Source organism: Mirounga leonina, unplaced genomic scaffold (genome assembly GCF_011800145.1).
Source record: "Mirounga leonina isolate KUSES-001 unplaced genomic scaffold, KU_Mleo_1.0 Mir_366, whole genome shotgun sequence".
NCBI classification, from domain to species: domain Eukaryota; kingdom Metazoa; phylum Chordata; class Mammalia; order Carnivora; family Phocidae; genus Mirounga; species Mirounga leonina.
The window spans coordinates 5,308,560-5,331,502 of NW_023270709.1; the positions used below are offsets into that span (position 1 = coordinate 5,308,560).

The window sequence follows — 22,943 nt, forward strand, 5'->3', positions numbered from 1 at the left end:
GAGGGTCTCAGAGCCCTGCTCCCCGTGGCGCTCCACAGGCTGTCACCCTGTCCTCTCACTAACGGAGCCACGGAACAGAGAAGAGACAGGCCCCATCTGTCCTCCTGTGCCTGCAGGAGAGCCGCATTCTGCCCAAAGTGAGGACCCGAGTGCCCAGCAGGTGTGAGGCTGGATGGGACGACACCTCCCAGAGCAGTGGCCTTGGCTAAGTGGCCCGTGCTGGCCCTGCCAACGTGACCACAGAGCTGCCTGAATGGCAGTTTCTGATCTCCGGAAACATTTGACACGTGAACACACACACATACGGGAGTCCAGAACATGGGGTTTCAAACTGGGCCTTTTATTTTTGGATTGTCACTCAAGGTCACTTTGCACTCTAGGCACACTGTGAAGAGTCAGGAGAAGTGGGTCAGTAGGAGAAAGGAGGAGGACTCCGTACGGGGCCGACCATGACCTTATGGGGAGGAGAAGCGGCCACAGAACAGGATGCTGTTGGTCTTGCTGTGCTGGATGAAGAAAAGGAAGGGGTGGTCGGCACAGAACCGGGGCATGATTCTCGCACACCGCAACATCATGATGGCCGCAGTGGCGGCCGCAGCCTCCGTGCCTTCCTCGTTGACCTCCACGAAGGCCTTGTGCACCACCTTGGACAGATACAGGTCTTTCCTGGACGACATTCCAGAAAAGTCTGCCTTGGCCTGCTCGAAGGCATCGGTCATGCCCAGAGTGCAAAGGACATTCACCATGTCATAATTCTCCTCCAGTTTAAATCTAGGGAGGTACACTTCCGCCTCTTCTTCATCCAGCATGTCTGGCCTCGTCCACTCTGTGAATTTCTCATAAGTGAGTTCTTTCTCCACCTAGAAGAAGAGAGTTGAAGATTTTCAGATCTAGAACAGTGCTGCCCAACAGAACCATCTGCAGGGCTGTGAGTGCTCTGGGCGGTGCAGGACGAGGGGGGCAGAACGGCAACGGGATGTCATGCGAGCTTCGGAGCAGGCCCGTGGGCCCTGCCAGCAGGCGCCATTGCCCCTCAGCGCTCCTTACCGTCCTCAAATCCGTGTTTTCATCTGGAAGCATGATGATCATGTTCAGCTCTTTGCCCACATAGGGAAGCACCAGAATCTTGGTGAATATTTCTCCTATATAGGTCATTTGAAAGGTAGATTTTTTAAACATCATCTGCACAGGCTTCTCCTCATTCTATCAAGGAAACAGATAAACATTAAGTTGAAACCAGACCCACTGGACACACTGGACAAATCGACAGACCTGGCCAGTGTGGCTTCTACAAGCACTTCCTTGGCTGGCTTCTGGAATACCGCACCGGCCCCCTCTCCTGCCGGCCCATCTCTGTTGCCTCAACCTCTAAACACTGGGGTACTCAGGGCTCAGTCCTTACACTGCTGGTCTCTCAGTGATCTCAATCTTGTGACTTTAAACAGAATTCCCAAACGTATACTTCTAGCTGGGACTTCTCCCCTGTCCTCCAGATAGGTTACACTCCCCCGTATCCTACTGCTTACTTGGCCCCTGCATTTGGACAGTAAAGGAACCTACAATGTCGCATGTCACACTGGTCTCCTCACAGTCCCTTTCAGGTCCGCTCCATCTACCATGTTCCCCAGCTCAGATGACAGCAATGCCATTCACCCCATTGTCAAACACTCTGGAGTATCCCTGACTCCTGTCTTTCACCCCACAGTAGACTCATTAGCAAGTCATATGGCTCTGCTTTTTAAAGTATTAACATAAATGAGATCAAATTAGTCTTGGAACACCTTTCTGTGGCTCCCCCTCTATTCCAAGGGAGTAAAAAAGCAGAAGTCCTTAAAGACACCTGTGATGTGACAAAAGCTTGTCCCCCATGCTCTCTGCTGCCATCTCCCTTTGCCTGTCTGCTGCAGTCACAGGGGCCCCTGGATGCTTCTGAGGGCAAACTCAGCCCGCCCGACCCCAGAACCTGGGCGGCGCGTGCCCTTGCGTTGTTCTGGTCTTTGCTCAGTGCAAAGACCTGAACACCGTAACCTGAAACCAGACTCCCGGCCACAGGCTGGATCCTTCCTCTGTGTCTGTCTCTGGATCACTACCACTGTCTCATACACTCCCGTTTTCCCAGGTACGCTCACGGTCTCCCCTCAGGAAAACGGCAGCTTCATGAGAGGGACGCGTCACGGGTTTTGCCCACTGTGATGGTACCGGGCACCACGCCTGGCCCTCAAGCAGCATCTGCTGAATAAATGGATCGACAACTAAAGGACCAGAAGACTGAAAGGACCAGGCAAAATGAACACATCCTACTAGGAGAAGAATGCATTTGTCACCGATGCGTCCCCAGCTAGGCGGTAAGAAAGACCCAGGGACGGTGACCACATCCTAGCCAGCAGCCCTCCTTGGCTCCTGACTGGCATGCAAGCCCCACGCTGCAGTCCCCGGTTCTCTGGGGAAGCACATTTCTCTGCGTCACACGGAAGAAACTTCTGTTTCAGCTTTTCACCTGTGCCTTGCCGAGGCACGCCCAAGCTGGCCTCAGCCATGCCTGCCCCCTCGTTCCTCAGCACCCCATTCACCTCCTGGGCCAGGAGTCATCAGCACCCTTTTCCTCTAACAGGCCAGACAGTATATATTTTCAGCGTTATGGACCACACAGTTTCTGTCCTAACTACTCAACTCTATAGTTGCAGCATGAAATACAGAAATAAGCATGGCTGTGTTGCATTAAAACATTATATGTTAAAAATGTAGCCTGGTGATGGGGATTAAAGAGGGCACGTTCTGCATGGAGCACTGGGTGTTATACGCAAACAATGAATCATGGAACACTACATCAAAAATAAATTAATTAAAAAAAAACTTTATTAAAAAAAAAAGTGGTGGTCTGGCTTTGGCCTCAGGCTGCAGCTCACTGACCCTTGCCTGAGGCAATTTCTCCTTCTACCCCTCCAGGGCCCAAAGCCCTCAGGCTTATAATATAAAAGGGTCCAATCTCAGTAACTGAATGATTCATCAAGTATACAATTACAGAGATAAGTTTCATTTTACTTAGAAATAAAGGAATTTTAAAAATCTATAGGAACTCAAAATCTGTTTACTTTCAGGCACAATCCTCCAACCCAATAGGCTGGTGCACTCAAAACCTAGTGCGCTCCTTTTGCCTTTCTCTACTGGAGAGATTAGGAAGCAAGCTGGAAGTCTTCACCTCCCTGCAGCCAGCAGAGGCCATACAACATAATCGGGCCCATGAGACACAGAAGAGAGGCTTCTCTTTCTGACTAAGATGTCAGAACCCTGAAGGAGAGCGCTTTTGCTCTCACCCTTCATCCTCTCCCTCCCTCCCGCCTGGATGGCGCATGCCTTGACCCTGATAGGATGAAGAGAACAAAGGCTGCCTGCTAAGCATGGCTGAGCAACAAGACAGGGAGCTGGTCCCCAGCTGGTCCCCATACACTCTTGGCCCACCTGCAGGCCTCTGCTAGGGGAGATGAACTTCCCATGAATCAAGTCCCAATATACATCTTAGAGAATCATTTCCCTGGGTGAAAATAGGGCAGTTCATTTCAGAATAAAGCTCAAAGGAAAATATATTTCTTGAGAAACTGAAAGTTCAGGCTCATGTCTGCTTAGAAGATCTAACTCATGGTCAGTGATCAAGAATAGGCTGTAACTGATCTATTCTGTCTACTTAGATATATATGCAAAAATCTCTATAATTAGAGATTAGTAAAAAAGAAAGAATGTACTAGATTCAGTGACAGAAAAGATATAAGGCCACCAGCAAATAACATCTTCAAAGCTGGAGATAGCTCAACTTACTGTCTATCCTTATCTACATGTCCTTTTGTTTGCTTATTTTTTAAACAAAAATTAGAGTTTGTTCTCCTTATTATCAAAAGAAGACTGCAGATCAGTCATTTGTTCAGTATTCATTGAGCACCAACTATATGCCAGGCACTGGTGAGAGCCATCTGCCCTCAGATGGCCTTGGGCATTCAACCACCGCAATGCTGCCCTGAGGACCATCCGGGGTCACTGCGGTTGCTGAGAGGAGGGATACAGAAATCCCCACCAGGGAAGATGGTCAGGGAAGGCTTCCAGATGCTGCTGGAAAGGAAGGGGTATACAGGTACTGATGGGAATGAAGATAGAGAAATGGGGATACATGGGTAGGATCTGGGTCTACAAAGAGCCTCATACACCATATTTGGAGTTCAAACTTTATCTCAAAAGTTCTAGAAAGCCGAGAAAGACCTTAAGCCTGACAAGTGACATGGGATTTATGATTGTAGACCGAACACCTGGCAACAGTAGCCTATGAGTATGTAGCTACCTTTGATGACACAGCAAAGGAGAAGGGCAAGGCACACTGGGGAGCCCGGCTGCCGACGGCCTGAGGCCGCACAGGGCACACGTTAGCTTGTGAGGTGAGCTTTCTTGCATGTTTTAAAAACCAGTGTGAACACAGGGACTTGTTCCAAGAGTCTCCTTTGTTATTCCAAAATATTCACCTTGCTGACTTTAAATGGTCTTTCCATGGTCTGCGTTTTGTTAAACTGATTATCCCAGTTTCCTTTGAAATAGATGGCATTCACGAGAATCAGATTCATCATTGGATTAACTGAACCTGGAGATAGCAACTCTGTAATTTTACCTGAAAAGAAGAAATAAAGAATCAGTGAACTAAAGGAATTGCAAGATGGTTAGAGAAAGACAAATACCACGTGATCTCACTCACATGTGGAATTTAAGAAACAAAACAAACAGCAAGGGGGAAAAAAGAGAGGGAGAGACAAACCAAGAAAGAGACACTTATGGATAGAGAACAAACTGACCATTACCAGAGGGGACCTGGGCGGGGGAGGGGTTGAAACAGGTGAGGGGGATTAAGAGGGCATTTAACTTGATGAGAGCTGAGGAATGTACAGAAGTGCTGAATCACTATATTGTAGACCTGAAACTAATCTTACATTGTACATTAACTACCTGGAATTTAAATTAAAAAAAAAAAAAAGTTTCCTGATGCATGCATCAGGGACAATATTTAAATTGGTCAATCTCCTTGTGAAATACACAGATAAAAGGAGTTTACTGTCCCCCAAATATAACCATGTAAGGGGATTCTGGTCCTTAAAACAACAGCAACAACAAAAACTTAAAAAGCCCTGGTAAGAAAAATACCATCGCTCGAACAAAACATAAAATGGACAAAGTAGTACGTGTGGGATGAATGCACAAATGAGACAGAAAGGAACACTTGGCACCTATGACCAAAGACAGGCACGTAAGGGACTGTCGGAAAGGTGAGCGGCGGTGTGCGCGTCCAGGAGAGTCGCAGTGAAGGGCCGCGGAGAAGGAGGGCTTGAGCAAATGTGCTAGTAATGTGTGGCAGTCTGTACAGCATGAAGCCTGGATCTTTTTCTTTACAGTATTTGTGAAAAGAAGGACTATATTAACAACAATGACAACCATATGGATTGTTCTAGAAGACGTATACTGAATATTCAGACATCACAGATGCATTGATGAGAACAGGGAAGGGCTAGAGAAAAGCAGCAGACACTGATCATATTTCAGAGGCAGATTTTAAAAGTTTACAGTTATTGAAAGAAAACTGTCATTCCTGTTTGCATTTTGATGGTCTTGTAAAGGAATGGATAGTAAGATCGATTAAAAGACTATTAAGAAAAAGTAACAGTGTCTTTTCACCGTCTGTTTTTTCAGCCACCCAGGTGTTGATGTGTGCCCTGGACTCTTCCGTAGCGTTATTAAAGTCGAGCTCTTCCATCTCTGCTTGGTAGAACTTACGGCAGGAGTCTTTGAAAGACTAGGAGAGACAGAGCAAGGTAATCACATGGCTGCAGGAGGAACCCACACTTATTTCGCTTACTTACCACACGCTTACTTCGTCGTGCCCAATCAGAATGTTGGCCATGTTAATGATTTACATGGGCAACATACAAGTAAGCACGAGGAATTAACTGAAAATCCATTTTTCAACTACATTTAATCTTAGCTTATAAACCAGGTAAAATAGGGGTCTGAATATCAAATAAACACCATGAATTGCTGGATTCTGTGAGGGACGAGCTGCACACCAGTGAAGCAAGTACAGAGACATGGAGACTGAGGCTAGGAGAGTGTGGTTCGGGCCAGCCACTGCGTTTGCCATGTGAGTCCCACCCACAGCAAGAGCCACAACCACCTCCACGTTCCAGAACAATGGACTGGAAACCAGGGCCTGCTGCTCCATACAACAGGGCAAGTGCGCGACCCCACGCCACTCCTCTTCCACTACAACTTTCTGTGATGAGGTTAGCAATGTTCGAAGTCTGTGTGGTCCCAAGCTGTGCCTCATGCAGCTCGGAACACGTGAAATGTGGCCCCGTGCCACTGAGGAGCTGAACAGTGAGCTGTAATTGTAATTAGTCACACCAAAATGCAAATAGCTACACGTGTCTCGTGGCTACCGCACTGGAGGGCTCCATTTTGGAGGGTGAGCAACTCTCAAAAAAAGTTTAAACTATATCTTGTTAATATAGTCTTTTAAATGATGACGACATTCATGAACACGTATATCATGCCCCATAAAAGCAGGAAACCTGATAGAAAGTAAATGGACTGATATAACTCATTTGTGGCCAGTGTACTACAGAATGGTTTCCCGGGGCGACTGGGTGGCTCAGTCGGTTGAGCATCTGACTCTTGATTTCTGCTCGGCTCATGATTTTGGAGTCGTGAGATCGAGCCCCATGCCGGGCTCTGCGCTCAGCGTGGAGTCTGCTTGTGATTCTCTCTCTCTCTCTGTCCCCAATAAATATATTAAAAAAAAAAAAAAAAAAGAAGAATGTTTTCCCAATCTTTCTTCCGAACAGCTTATGGCTAAATATTTCATCCCCCTTTTCAGGCCTGGTTTTCTATTACAGGATTTCACGTTTCTCCCTCAAGACAGCATGACAGAGGTAACATGGCGCAGTAGCTACCAACGCTGGTCCTGCAACTTATTAGCTGTGTGACCTTAAAAAATCACTTTGTTTCTCTAAGCTTCCTTGTCTTTCCCTGTGAATGAGAATACGGCATTCGTCTGAGGGCTTATAAAAAGATGACAATTGCCTAAGACTAATAAAATAAGACAGGTTGCAAAAAAATCACAGTGTAGTGAACAAATCTTGCCAATATTTGACCTCACGCTTGACTACATTTACTTTACTCCAATTATCTTAAAACAATTTGAGTCTGAAACAAGTTTAAACATAATGAAAAAAAATCGTATCACAGAATAAGACTGTTGGCCTGAATATAGAGAGAACTCAAAAAACAGTAAGAAATATATAGCCTAATAAAAAGCGTGCAAAGAAAATTCTCAGAAAAGATACTTATTCAATAAACATAAGGAAAGTTGTTCAATCTCATTAATCATCAAAATTTAAGAGGTTAACCACATGAGGTGTTGATGATGGTGAGTGGAAATGAGCACTCTGCTAATACTCTGGAGAGAATGTAAATGACCACAGCACTTTGGACAATCTGGCAGTATTTGCTGTAACTTCAAAGCTTCACTCTCTTCCTCCCTTCTACGAATCCATCTTGGAGTAACACACGCCCCGAGGCACAGGATCACATATAGTAATAATGTTCACTGTCTAAATGATGTGTACGATGTATGTTTCAGTACATCCATACTGAAGAATAGCAGATAACAGTGAAACAGAGGTAGAGGCCCAAGATGCAAAGACTTTCAGACACAGCGTTGGGTGAAAAGAAACAAGTTATGAAATAATATTATGGTATAACGACGTTAGGTAGAGAAAACCCCCACCAAACAGATTTCTCCATGTGTGGGAGATACACCTCAAATCTATAAAAGCTCTTATATTGGGAGGGGAGTGATGAGGTGTGGAAGGGGTTGTGAGGGCTCTTGCTTTGTCTTCCTTACCTGCATTTTTATCTAACAAGAACATACTCATTGTATAACAAGAATGTGTTCACATATTACTTGAGTAGTTTTTGAAAAAAAAAAAAAAAAAAAAAAAAAAAGCCTGAAAGCACTATAAATAAAGAGAACCAGTATAATTAGACAGATAACTTTGTAAAAATTCTGCACTGGAAAAAAACGATAAAAATATTTACAAGTGTAAAAAGCTGACCGAGTCACAATGCACAAAAAATTATCAATATGTGGAAAACAATGATTAGAAATATTCATTTTGATCACTTCTTTGTTTCAGCCAATTTACCTTTTTTTTTTTTAAAGATTTTATTTTTAAGTAATCTCTGCACCCAACATGGGGCTCGAACTCACAACCCTGAGATCAAGAGTCACATGCTCTTCTGATGAGCCAGCCAGGCGCCCCTTGGCCAATTCACCTTGAATTGTGTTTGCTCCATGTTAATTCTTTTATAATTATCTCATTTAAGCTTCACAAAAATCTGGATGGTATCTGTGATAAGCCTCATTTTACAGATAAAACTGAAGCAGGGTTCAAGGGAATGCATGAAGTTAGTGAATGGAAAGCCAAGTTCCTGCCCACTGGAATGAATTCATAACCTCCAGGCTTTCTGCTATTATTACCTCATGACCCCTCCTCCCCACCCCCTTGGCATCTTTACTTCCTTGGTCAAAAACAGTGAGTATGACTTACTGAGAGAAATTCATAAGACTTGTCTCCAAAGAGCCTGTTGGCGGTTCTAAGCAAGTACGCAGCATCGGTCCTGTTGACTTCCGTGAGAAGTGACTGGAACCCTTGGTGGACATCGCCTCCTCCACCGCTTTTACTTAAAGAAAGTGTCTGAAATCCAAAACAGAATACAAACACATAACGTCAGTGTGCCCGGGCTTCGGGAAATGGATACAACACTAAACTCAGCCTAAGAACTGTACAGATCGGGCGTAAGAGAAGACTGGTCCAATGGAAGACAAAAGGCACTTCCTGGGGGGGGGGGGTAGAGGCAGAGCGGTGCCCCTCTGCAAGCCACGCTCTGTGGGCTCACTACTTGTAGTCTGTCTGCAAATAAGGCTGCCAACCAGGCCTCCCATCTCCGCAAACACAGGCCACTCCTGAAACAGAAAGGGCTTGATAAACCTTTGGGCATTTAAGCTGGTCCTCTTGGAAACTGCGTGCCAACCCATAAGGAAGCCCAGGCTACCCTGCCAACGAGACACGCAGAGGAGGCCCGAGATCCCACACTAGTGACCCGGCTGGGGCCAAGTGGAGCAGAAGCATCCCCCGACACAGCCAGAGTCAGGTCCCAGTAAACTGGCATCTTACACTGCGAAGTTTAGGGTACTGGTTAGTCAACAGCAAACAACTGAAACGCCACTAAAAACATTAGGGGCTGACCAGTGCCATTCTAAGAAGGTTTTACACTTCAGTGACAAAATTAAAATAATAATTTCTAACAACTGAAAAGCAAGTGACAACATCCAAAGAATATCACAGAACTCAGCATGGGCCCTGTGACTGAATCCCTACTCACAAACTCAAACTCATGTATAAAGCATAGTCGGGGCTGGTGACTTCTCTCATCCTTCTAAATGGCGCATACCACTTCCTCCCTCACAGATCCCAGGCACCACTCCAGGGTGCTCACTCGCTCAGGGCTAACGTGTCACCCAGCAACTCTGTCCCCATCCCGCAACACCAGCAGAGGGACGTGTCAGGAGCAAATCCTGGAGGTGAAAGTGAAGACCAGCTCAACTGACAAATGAACAGCATTTACTGTTGCCCAGAAATGGCTTCGGGTACGTACCTGGGACATCTGGGCTGCTGTGTTTCCCTTTGCACCCATGAAGACCATGGACAGGGCAGAAGAGATGCTCATGGGTGAGAAAAACACATTTTTCGAGTTGTCTTCACCCAGCTTTTTCAGAAGACTTAAGGCAAAGGTGCCATTTGCCTCCGAAAGAGTATCCATGATGGTGAGCCTGAAAGAACAGTTTTAAAATCAGTATTACATTCCAAATTAAATAAATAAATAAACAAACAAATAAATAAATAAATAAAACAGTAAGATTGGTATCACATAAATATAGGCTTACACGTTGACTATATTTCACTCTTATTAATAGTGACCACTTTGGTTCAGTGGGCAAATAGGTACATACACAAAACTCTATTTCTTTTGGGGGCCCTCAAAATTATTTTCTGTGCTTCTAATATTAAGTGAAAAAGAAAACTGAACAATGATATTAATAATATAATCCTGTTGTGTGGGGGGAAAAGGCAGTGGGGACTGCTACGTACCCACTTACCTGGGAGCACAGAGGAAGTGTGAAAGGTTACACACCTGACAGCTTACCCAAGTTACTGCCTGGGGGTCGGTTTGGGAAAGGAGTTATTACAGGCTTTTGCTTCCAGTTCTTATTGTTTGGTGTGTTGTGTGGGTTTGTATGTATCATTTAATCATTTAAAAATCATTCAAAATAATCAATCCAACTACAAGGTTACACAAAAAAAGATGGTTGAATGTTTTTATAATGTGGGAGGACTCCACTTTAAGATAACCTGAAGCCTAAAGATAAAAGACAAATCGAACCACATGGAAAGATGTATGAAAGCCTTAAAAACAAGGACTTTTGACCTTCAATTCTCCTTCTATGAAACCTCTGCTTGTGTCGAGGCCCAAATCTATGGCCATGTTCCCCAGACCCCCTGCTGCCCCAGGCCCAGGCCTTCTTGCCCCTTGTTCTGGACGACGAGGGCCTGTGGCAGCAGGTCCGTGCCCATGGCCACCCCTGCATACAGGCCTCAGGGGCCAGGGGTCAGACTGCACACGTCAGGCATGGAGGGCATGTGGCCATGACCCCGGTGGCCCAGGCAGGGTCCAGAACAGGAATACTTGTGGGCAGTCTGGGATGCGGTGGGTATGATCTTTAGAAAGACCTGTTATCGACTCCCCATTTTATGACAGGGGATCTGAAGGTCACAGAGGTGAAGTGATAAATCCAAGCTAAGGAACTGAATAGCTAAGGCTGAACTCAGGGCCAACACCCTGTCTTTGCACTGCAGCTCTGGATGTCCCTACTTCAGGAAGGACAGAGGAGCAGGCGAGAAGGCAAGACGCAGCCAAGGGCCCCTCCGTCAGATAGCTACAGACGCAGCAGTAGGCCGGGGAGGAGCAGACTCTGGGGGAAGCAGCACCTGCCTGCTCTGGTATCTTTACAAATATTTACCAGACTCCCATTTCCCCAGTCAGAGATTGGGGAAATGACTCATCTGAGCTGTGGGTGGGAACCGACAGAACAAGGAAAGGAAAACAAGAGACTAGATATTTTGTGGAGTAGAAGGGACAGGGAAGGACAAATCTAATTGAAAGACCCAGTGAAGAGAATGAGGAGTTAACCCATTCTTCACCAAGCATGCCTTTCCGTTTATAACTGTGGTCCGCTGAATACGGGTAGCAAAGATGCCCCCATCCCAACCCTTGGAACATGCGAGTGTTCCCTTATATAGCAAAGGAGACCTTGTAGATGTTATTAAAGGAAGGATCTCCATATGGGGAGATCATCGTGGATTATTCAAGTGGACCCTAAATGTCATCACGTGTATCCTAATGAGGGGTGGGCAGAGGGGGATACGACCAGTGAGGAAAGCAATGTGGGGACAGAAGGAAAGCGCTACCCTGTGGCTTGAAAACTGGAGGAATAGGAGACAAGCAAGGGATGGGAGAGCCGCAAGTCTAGAAGCTGGAAAGGGCGCAAGACAGACGCTCCTCTCGAGCCTCTGGAGGGAGCAAGTCCCTGCCAACACCCCAGTGTCGCTCAATGAAACCTGCCAGCCTTCTGGCCTCCAGAAGCATGAGAAAGTAAATATGCTGAGTTTGTGTTGGGTTATAAGAGCCGCAGAAAACTAATACTATAACGAATATGCCTGATAAATTTTATTTACTGTCCTTGTTTAAACATTTTGTTTTCAAACTCTTCTTTATTCATTATAGAGAAAAGTTGGGGCACTGGTTTGCTCAGACTTTCCATACATATCTTAAATTTCCAATTTCTGATGAAAGGACAATAGAACATACACATTACTAAAATTCTCCTGAATACAACTGATTGTATGATGATACAGAAATAACTTCAGGATTTTGCAGGGCTTTGGGAACATCAACATAAACAAAAGTAGGGCCCCTGGGTGGCTCAGTTGGTTAGGCGTCTGCCTTTGGCTCAGGTCATGATCCCAGGGTCCTGGGATCAAGCCCTGCATTGGGCTCCCTACTCAGCGGGAAGCCCGCTTCTCCCTCTTCCACTCCCCCTCCTTGTGTTCCCTCTCTCGCTGTCTCTCTCTCTGTCAAAATAAATGGGAGACGCCTGGGTGGCTCAATTGGTTAAACATCTACCTTCAGCTCAGGTCATGATCCCACGGTCCTGGGATTGAGTCCCGCATGGGGCTCCCTGCTCAGAGGGGAGTCTGCTTCTCTCTCTCCCTCTGCCCCTGCCCCCTGTTCATGTTTGCTCTCTCTCTCTCAAAATAAAATAAAATCTTTACCAAAAAAAACATAAACAAAAGTAGCCATTATACGAAACTGATGTGAAGTTATACTGTTTATTTGGATTTTATATTAGCAAATGCTCCCTGCTTACCAATTTTAAACGAAACAACTGTTAAAACAGGTTTAAGAATGAAGAACTAGGTAAGAGGAGGTACCACAGGACAAGAAGCACAGTCCCAACATTCCTGATACAATCAAATGTTAGGACTCAGGTGTCTGTGGGTCCCCCGCCACACTAATCTTCCTTTTGCCTGGGGACAGGGGCACCTCTAACTTTGCCCTGAAGATGGCTCAGCCCCCACTGACAGGCTACACAGCCCCTCAGCGAATCGAGAAAGCTGAAAGATTTAAAAGTATATTTTTTAAAAAAAGAAAGTTGAAAGACCAGTAGTTCCTCAACATAAAACAGCTCCAGTCTTCTTGTTTTAAATACTGGCCCTGGGAAGAACAAGCCAGGACATTCAGAGGAAAAGGCACGAGTCAGGAGGGAGATGAGGTTTACAATCCCAGCTCATGGACTCTAAATATGTTCTTGATTTCTGCTCCCTGTATGAGGAAGAGGACGTGCCAGATAATCTGTGTTCCCTTCCATCGTCAACGCCTACTAATTGTCAACTAAGTGTGGCTCACTCTTCAAAGCCCACAGTGAAGTCTAATAGCTTCCAGTTCTCAGCTGCAAATGACTGATAGCCACCAAAGATAAAATTCCACCCACATCCTATAAGAATAGCTAAATAAAAAAGAAACATGAAATCAATGATGCCTCATAGGTTTATCCCAGATATGCAGGATAGTCTTACAGCAGAAAATATGTCAATCATGAAATAACTAAATAGCCCACTCATAATAAACGTCCTTGAAACAAATAGGAAATGACACTTCCTATACTTCCTTAATGTGATGATCATTGATGATAAAATATTAGAAACAGTTCCTTTGTTCCCCAAACAGGAACTATAACTAACAACTAGATTAAAAAGCTTTAACTTCAGAAAGATTAATAAATATCCCTTTTTGAGTATGTACTACACACTGGGACCTACGTTAGCACTTTTCCTAAAAGACTCTTAAAACTCTATAAAGCTGGTTGAGAATATCAGCATTTGACAAGCAAAGGAATTGCTCATATAGCTCTCTGATCTTGCCCCTGTGGTCCAAAGGCTATACGAGTAGCAGGGTGAAGGCAGGAAACCAGGTCTGGGTGGCTCTGGAGTTCATTCTCTTAATCACTACGGCATACTGACTTCCAAAAAAAAAAAAAAAGGAGAGGTGGAGAGCAAATTAAAGATACATTTTCAAATCACAATTTTTGAAAGTTCAAAAACCATTCATTTCCAACAATGACTAAGATAGGTATTCCTTCCTATTCTGTGTAAACGATGCTATAAATTGGTATACCACTATTTCCGGAGTGTAATTTAGAATTATACAAAAAATAAAGGAAGGAAGACAAAAATGTCATGAAAACATTCTTATTGCCTGAACCAAAAATTCCACATCTAGGGATTTAATTAAAGGTAAAACTCAGAGTTACTGATGCAAATACCATGCATGGACCAACATGGCAACATAGGTCGTTCCTGTCTTCACTCCCCCTCACAAGAAGAACTAACAAGACACCAGTGAGAGAATCCTAGAACATGGGGTGAAGCTAAAGACAGGCTGCATTAGACAAGTAAGAGGAGAAGCTACCCATTCACCATACTGCCCCCTGCCCCCCAGGACAATGCAGCACCATGTGGAGGGGTCTCCCCCGAGTCTCCAGTTTCTCCAGTGGGAAAAGAGAACCCAGGGGAGACAACCGGCCTCCCTCAGCATTTGGGTTGTTTTGCAGCAGCCCCTACTCTGATCTCGCACTACAGAGATTGCAGGGGAATCTGCAGGGCTCAACCACTGGGCATCTGTGATGGAGAAGAGGGGAGGGGCTTGCAACAACCAGCACATGAATCTTGGCAGACCAAGTTCATACCTGCAGTGTCCAGCCAGTAGTCCCATGCAGAGGCTTTGCTCATCTGTAGAACTAAGTCAGGGGTGCGCTCTGACCAGGGAACACGCTGGGGTAGAAATCTTCCTGATTCAGATCCTCAAACTAGGAGATTGCCAGCCCTAGAGCCCGGTTTGCCTGTGTCCAGGCAACATGCTGAGTCATAGCCCCACCCACTGTGGAGAGTGCTTTCCAGCCCCATCTGCCCAGAAGGCCTGATGACAACTCTGGAAGCTGTGTTGCCCAGTGGTGCTCGAGCTGAGAGGCGGGCAGGGAGAGCTGACTGTCCCCACAGCAAAACCAGTACCAGGTATGGAGGCAGAGGGATTAATTCACAGAGGGCTGAGGGTAGCCCCAGGACTCTCCCAACCAGACAGCCTGTTTGGGAAATGGAGAGTAGCCTGGAGCAGCCTTCCCTTTCCCACCTGGGCAAGGTAGCTAAACCATAGCCCGACCTGCTGTGGAGAGGGTCTTCCGGCCCCATCTGAACAGAAGGCCTGGAGACAACCCCTGGGAGCTGTGCAGCCCGGTGGTGTTGAACCAAGAGAAGGACAGACAGAGCTGAGAATTTACAGAGAAAAGCCAGTGGTCCTGTTCAGCAGGGAACTTGGGGTGTGGATCAGTTTGAGTTAAGACAACAAAGAGTTCTACCATCTCTAGAGCTGCTTCTCCCACTGTACTGGAACAGGGAATCTAATTCATAGACCCACTCATTGCTGAATACAGCCTTCAGCCCGTCCACACAGGGAACCTAACCAGAGCCCATGAGAAGCTCTGTAGCCCATTCAACATCCCTATGTCCAGTGGCACCTGAACAGAGAGTACAGCCCATGGCTTCCCCCATCTGCAGAGTGAAACTGGTCGCCTCACCTAATCAGGGAATTCAGTGCACACTCTGGCTTGATTCAGATCCCCAAAGCTATATGGGCCCAGGGTCCTATCCTGCTGCCCTGCCAGGGCAGGAAAGCTAATTCAGAGCCCCAGCTGCTACTGAGTATAGTACCCAGTCCTGACCCTCTAGTAAGCCAGACCAGAAAATCCAAGCAACTGCTGAGCCTATCCGATAACCTCACAGTAGTCCTACCCAACCATTCTCAGCCAGTGACACAACCCACCCTCTCCACCTTCAGAGCTCGAACAGTTGCCTAACCTCAAAATTGACCATAGTAACACGCCCCACCTGCCCAAAAACATTAGAGGCAGATGTATCCAGAAACCCAGCTGTGCGGATGGGTGAAGAACTCTCTCTGCCAACACAAATCTGTAAAGTCTAGAAGAGGAACCCCATTAGTCAAATGCGTAGATACCAACGTAAGGAATCAAGGATCCTGAAAAATCAGGTAAGTAGGAGACCACCAAAGGAAACTAATAAAGCTCCAATAACAGACCTAGAAGAAATGGAGATTTATGAACTGTCAGAAAACGAATTCAGAATAATCCTCTTAAGGTAGCTAAGGTGAACTAAAAGAAAGTACAGACATACAACTAAACAAAATTAGGAAAACAATGCGGATCGAAATGAGAAGTCTGACAAGGAAATAACAACCATCAAAAAAATCCCAAAAAACTGAAATCCTAGAGTTGAAAGTATAATAACTGAACCAAAGAATTCAAAAGTTTCAAAAGTACACTTGATCATGCAGACAAAAGAATCAGTGATCTGGAAGACACTGGAAATTATTCAGTTAGAGAAACAAAATGAAAAACAAATGAAAAACAGCAAATAAAGTCCATGGGAATTATAAGACACAATGAAAAGAAACAATATTTGCACTATGAGAATTCCAGAGGGAGAAGTGAAAGAGAAACGGACAGAGAGTTCATTTAAAGCAACAATGGCTGGAAACTTCCAAAACCTGAGGAGAGAAATGGATGTCTGCATCCACGAGGCCCAAAGGACCCCAAACAGGTTGAACATGAATAGGGCTACACCAAGACACATCATAATTAAATTGTCAAAAGACAAAGAAAGAATTTTAAGAGCAGCAAGAGAAAAGAGAGAAGTTATATACTTGCGGGAACCCCAGTAAGACTATAAACAGATTTCTCAACAAAAACTTTTCAGGCCAGGGGAGAATGGGATGACATTAAAAATACTGAAAAAAAAAAAAAAAAACAACCCAAAACCAAAAACTGTCAACTAAGAATTCTATGTTCCCTCAGAAACAAAGAAGGGATAAAGACTTTCCCACACAAACAAAAGCTGAGGGATCTCATTACCACCAGACCTGCCTTACAAGAAATGCTAAAACTCTTCCAGTGGGAGTAAAAGAACACTAACATAAAAACACAAAAAGGTAGAATAAATCTCACTGGTAATGGTAAATATGTAGTCATAGTCAGCTTCTGCCACATGGTCACAGTGGTACATAACTCACTTACAACCCTAGTTTAAAAGTTAAAAACAAAACAAAAAAAAGATTAATGTAGCAAAAAAATCCATAAATATAATAATCTGTTATTAGTTACTCAACATAAAAAATATGTTAATTGAAACAGCAATTATCTATAATGTGAGAGGGAGAAGAAGTGAAAGTGTAAAGTATATGAATTCTATTGAAGTTATTATCAGTTTAAAATAGGGTTCATAGGGGCACCTGGGTGGCTCAGTCAGTTCAGCGTCTGCCTTAGGCTCAGGTCATGATCCCAGAGTCCTGGGATCGGATCGAGCCCCACATTGGGGTCCCCACCGAGTCTGCTTCTCTGCCCCTCCCCTGGTTCGTGCGCAATCTCTCTCTCTCCCTCTCTTTCACTCTCTTTCTCTCTCAAGTAAATAAATAAAATCTTTAAAAAAAATTTTTTAAACCAAACCTTAGTAATCATTTAGACTTTGATAAACCTTATAAATCAAGACTTACAAGTCCAGTAAGCTAGGATCACCTAAGACTTTCGAACAGGTTTAAGAACACACAAAGCATTACAGTGGTTACAAAAATCATTTCTACACCTGTGCTTAAGTCTAGCACGAAGGTATTAACACCATGGATTTAACGTATTTTATCTTTGTTATATCTTATACATTTCCTAAGGTGACAGTAATGCTCATTTTAATGGTTCTCTGGGGCTCAATCAATCTTAAGGGACCAGCCTCTCCCCACACAAGGAGCCTGGTTCTTGGTCACTGTGAGGTCCCAGCAGCTCCTTGGGAGCTCGGCACTCACTCTTTGGTAGACAAGTACATTCCAGTATGTGGGGGAATTTTGAGCTTCATTTCCCCCTTTTCTGGGGTTTTACAAGGCCTAAGGCAAACACCAACTTTCAATTCCTTGTAACCCAGTGTCCTTCCTTAAAATGAGGTATTATTTGAGTTTTCCTCTATCTGGGTTGTATAACTTGGCTATAAGCTTAAATTTTAGGCCTTAGTTTGGCTTGTGTAACTACTGTGCTTGTTAGCCTAGGAACCTGGGATAACAGAACTTTTTACATTAACAATCATCACACAGCATTTCCTGAAACAATACTGACATTTCTGTGAGCCTTTTTTTTTAAGATTTTATTTATTTATTTGACAGAGACACAGCGAGAGAGGGAACACAAACAGGGGGAGCGGGAGAGGGAGAAGCATGCTTCCCACTGAGCAGGGAGCCTGATGTGGGGCTTGATCCCAATGTGGGGCTCGATCCCAGGACCCTGGGATCATGACCTGAGCCGAAGGCAGACGCTTAACGACTGAGCCACCCAGGCGCCCCTCTGTGAGCCTTTTTTTTTTTTTTAAGATTTTATTTTTATTTATTTGACAGAGAGAGACACAGCGAGAGAGGGAACACAAGCAGGGGGAGTGGGAGAGGGAGAAGCAGGCTTCCCGCCGAGCAGGGAGCCCGATGCGGGGCTCGATCCCAGGACCCTGGGATCGTGACCTGAGCCAAAGGCAGACGCTTAATGACTGAGCCACCCAGGTGCCCCTCTGTGAGCCTTTTTAAAGCTCATTTTGTCTGCCTCATTTGAAGTTATTAATGGCCTCAGGGATTTTTACAAACAATGCATTAGCTGATCTCAGTTTTCTTCTTGGTGTTCAAACTGCCCTAACTGGACTAGTGGGAGGTCTCTTTAAATTGACTCCTTTATCATGACATGTTGATCTCAAACATCATTGCTCTGGGGCAACAACCCTAGTTCTTACCAACCCATTTTGATTTTTTTTTCCAGTCCAAAGACCTGAGGTATCAGCCCCTCTCCTGGTTTCTTTTGATGGAGAAACGTTGTAAAGTACAAAATCTGAATCTTCAAGGAGTATGTGAGTTTTGGTGCTGTTGTTTGGGCCACATCAGCAACAAAGCTGGAGAGATGTTTCCTTTCAGGTCCCAAATGTGGCCATGATGTAAATGAGACTGCCACATAAAGTTTTTATACACTTGGCTTTTCTAAAGCATAATCACACTTAGAGGCATTCATCCGGGCTGCCACTGTACCACCCTGCTCTTTCATTATACTCATGTATTGATACCACTGCTTATCAGCCACGTTTTGGACACACCGCTCTCCCGCATGCCACACTGCTATCTCTCTGAGAGATCTCTTTGCCAACAGTATCCTTTGTGTCGGACCCCAATGTCTTCTTACTTCATGGTTTACTCCCTTATTTTGATGAAGCAAATTGTCCAATAGTTTTTCAAAATAGAATACATATATTTTGGCTTCTTGCATGTCCAAAAGTCTTTATCGTTCCATTTAATTGACAGTTTGGCAGGGTCTGGAATGAGCTGCACAGCATTTTACCTCCAAATTTCTGACACATTGCTACATTGCTTTCCTTCAGCTCTGCTGTTGGGAAGTCTGATGACATTCTGACCCCAGTTCCATCCCTCCTTCCCCACGTCTCCATTCTTAAAAAGCTCATAAAATCTTATCCTTAACCCTGATATTCTAAAATGTCACAATGTGTCCTTAAGATGGGCCCAGTTTATTTATTTTGCTGTGCACTTGGTCGGACCTTCCAATCTAGCAATTCAAATTTTCCTTCCTCTCTGGGGAAAATTTTAAGGCACTTGTTAGTTCCCTCCAGACTGACTCTGTTCTCTTTTTCTGTATCCCCGAGTAGTCAGGTCCTAGAAATCTTGGACTGGTCTCATCAGATATTACCTAAGTGCCTTCATGTCACAGCACACACAGAAGAAGGTATTTGTATGACACTTTGGGATTGGCAAGTCAGCTTACTGCAGAGGTAGAAAGCTCTACTCTGATCTTCCCTCTCTTGCATTTTCCATCACAATGACATTTTTGTTCCATTTCTTGGAAGAGGTCCATGACTTTATCTTCTAATATTTCTACTGATAATTTTCTAATTTCAGCCATTTTATTTTTAATTTCAAAGGACTTCTTGTTCTCTGCTGTTCCTTCTTTACAGCCCTCTATTCCAGTTCCTTGGAGAATATCATTACAGTTTTAGTGAGTTATCTTCTGCTCCCCACACCATCTCTCTTTCTCTGGAGTCTTTTTTGTTATTGTGGTTGGCGTTTGCTTTATTTTATTTAGGTCTATTTCATACATAGGCTTCTCACAAATGCCTGGCAATCCTTGGGTATCTGTCACATTTAAGAGGAAAACACACAAAACAATGTTGGCAATTGTTTATAGGGGGAGGAAGTCAGCTGGGGGCTTTGATGCAGTGTGCTCAAGGGATCAGCTGCTTTTGTTGTGGTTGTCCAGCAAATGGAGGAACCCCCTGGTCTGGCTGCTGGTGTGTTCTGGAAGCAAGCTGGGTAGGGCTAGGGAATTTCTATTGGATCTGTAATCCCTCGTTTCAACCCAGTGCCTGGCAGTCCCTGAGTTTGAGCATCAAATCCTCTTTGGGTGAAACCTGATCTCCTGTGGGTGGCTGGTAGGGCAGGGAGGGTGGCTGCCTGGTTGCCAGGGTCAGGGACAGCAGGTGGGGTCTAATAGACCTGTCAACACATGTTCTAAAAAAACCCCATTTTGCAACCCTGCACTTCAGCCCTGCCTTTCCAGGTACTGGAGCCTCCAACCTTGAGAATGTGGGATCCAGGAACATAAAAACTGGATATTAAGGTTTTATTAATGAACAATTTCATATGAGTGTGTATAAAACAAGTCTAACAAATCTATCCTTGCACCATTATTTTTCCCTGTAGTACCATCAGTAACTCTGAGCAATTAATGTTCACAATTGATTTGATTCAACCGATTGAGTATTAATTTTTTAAAGTGTCACTGTTTGTGCTTCTTGTCTTCTTGGATTAAGGATGCCTTAATTTCCTACAAAATCTAACCATTTAAAGATTGGCTTAACGTAGACCTGGGCTTCTGCTTTGTCCCTACATATGTTATCTGGTATACTGTGTGTGTTTTACTTTTCTGAACAGCATTTCTCCAGTATGTAAACAGGACATGATTCCTTCTATTTACAGGTTTACTGTGAGGATTAAATAATGTCTGGCATCCAATGGGTATTCAACAAATGGATAGAATTATACACTATTTCCTTTCTTCTGATGTCTAGGCCTGATCTCAGGTCAGCAACCTTGGAAATGTAAGATGTGTGGTCTTCCTCCAGATCTTACAGCAAACACCAAGTGCGATGTAGGGTGCTCTTAGTATAAACAGAAAAGAATGGTGATTCCATTCATTCTAATTTCACTCTACTGTTCCAGGTGGAGCGAACTATATAGTATATGCTGAATTATAATAAGATGCCTTGGATTGGAAATGGCCTCATATAATTTTAAATAGTTAGTTGATGACTAAATTGTAGTTGATGACTAAATAGTTAGTTGATGACTAAAATTGTACCCTTTCTCTGTGATGGCATAAAGGAAAGGCTACAATCACTCAAAAGTAGTCATGAACTACTGGGTCACACCCCTATAATACTGATAACAGCTTCATTCATGTTAACCACAGTGCACATTTCTTAACTCAGCAATACAATGCTGAAGGACCTGAATCCAAAGGTTACTTTTGCCCTCTCACCTCACCACGTCAGTCCTAAACCACACCTGGGAAGAAGCAGGCAGCCTCCGGTCGGTCATATTCCTGTCCTCGGGTACAGCTGTACAGACCCAAGGAGTAAAAGTGCCAATACTGACCCAGTTCCCCCCTGGCATCTAGGTATTTATTCCTGGCAGCATGTGACTGTCCATTTCCCATACTTCTCATTTCTAAAACTGAGCTTTATGGGGAGAAAGGGGGAAAGAAAGTAACTTATGTGCCAATTTCATCTAGCGTACTAGCCCCAAGTATGATTAAAATTTCTACCATGTCCTCTTAGCCCCTTAGACACCACATCTTGGAATATTTGGCCTGCGGGGAATTTAATGAAAAAACACAGAAGTAACAAGATCTGGAATGATGCTCACAAGCATCTCTGCTGGCCTGAGTGACCTGGAAAGTGCTGCGGAATTTGCGAAGCACCCGAGCGAGCACAGGCCACACCGGTGGGCAGGAAGCCCAAGGCGCAGGGAAGCCAGAATCAGGCCGCCGTTCGCACGACCCCTGGCCTTCTCTGGGGCCTCCAGCACCGCCCCCCACCCTCACCGGATTCCCAACGCCCGGCGCCCCGCGGGCCTAGGCCGCGGGGCGGGCCGGGTCCCCTGCAGCCGACAGACAGGCGAAGTCACCTGTGGCGAGGGACCGCGCGAGGTCACCTGTGGCCTTGGGACCCAGCGCAGCAGTTCCGCACGCTCGGCGCTGTCCCCATGCCCGCTCCCGCTTCCTCCCCTGCGGGCGCGGGGCTGCGGGTCCCGGTCCAGGCGGCCATGCACAGCTCACCAGATGGCGTCACTGTCCGCCAGGCCGCCGGACGTCTCAAGAGAACCCGAGCCCAAACGCTCACACCCCACCCCCGCCCAGCCAGGACCGCCAGGCTCACGGCCCCGCCCCCCCCACGCGCGACCCCGGCCCCGTGCGGCCTCGCCCCTCCCCGCGCGTGTGCGCGACCACACCCCGGTGCGCGCCAGCCCCCGGCCGCCGCGCGACTATGCCCAGCCCCGCCACTCGCCGCGGCCGCTCCACCCTGCGTCCCGCGCTCCCCTGGCCTGGGGGCGGAGGACAGACCCCCGCGTGCGGGGCGGGTCCCACAGCACACACGTACCTCAGAGGGTCGGCGGCCTGCAGGGAAGGGAGCAGCTCCAGGCCTCAAATACCCGCGCGGCCGGAGGGCGGGGCGAGCCCGGGGGAGCGAGCCAGCGCACCGCCCACCCCGGGATCGCGGAGCGGCGCTCGGCAGCCGGGGGCGCGGAGGAGGGCGGTGGAGGGAGGCGAGCAGGTGAGCGCCCGGTACTGCGCTGCACTTTGACCGCCACCCGGGAGCCAGCCGATCCGCGGGCCGCGGGAGGGACCGCGCCGCCTTTCTGGGCAGTGTCACTGAGCTCGCCCACCGGGCCACCCGGGACGTGAATCAAAGGAAGGCCTGGCCCTCCAGAGGTCTTCAGTCAGAGGGCGGCCCAGTGCGGCCACACCAGCGCCTGACCCTGGCTTTGTAGAGACCGTGAACTATGTTCTCAGTGACCAGAAGAGTGCC

The 22,943-nt window shown here is 46.0% G+C and overlaps 1 protein-coding gene across 1 annotated transcript; it reads right to left on the bottom strand.

The window, feature by feature from the left end:
* Positions 1 to 319: 319 nt before the first annotated feature.
* On the bottom strand, positions 320 to 14,614 carry SERPINB6 (serpin family B member 6). Its single transcript, XM_035030732.1, has 7 exons — positions 14,453 to 14,614; positions 9,745 to 9,919; positions 8,637 to 8,783; positions 5,704 to 5,821; positions 4,506 to 4,648; positions 1,048 to 1,203; positions 320 to 860 (listed from the first exon to the last, which is right to left on the bottom strand). Exons 1-7 carry the CDS (start codon positions 14,476 to 14,478, stop codon positions 456 to 458), a joined length of 1,170 nt encoding a protein of 389 aa, XP_034886623.1. The 5' UTR covers positions 14,479 to 14,614; the 3' UTR covers positions 320 to 455.
* Positions 14,615 to 22,943: the final 8,329 nt, after the last annotated feature.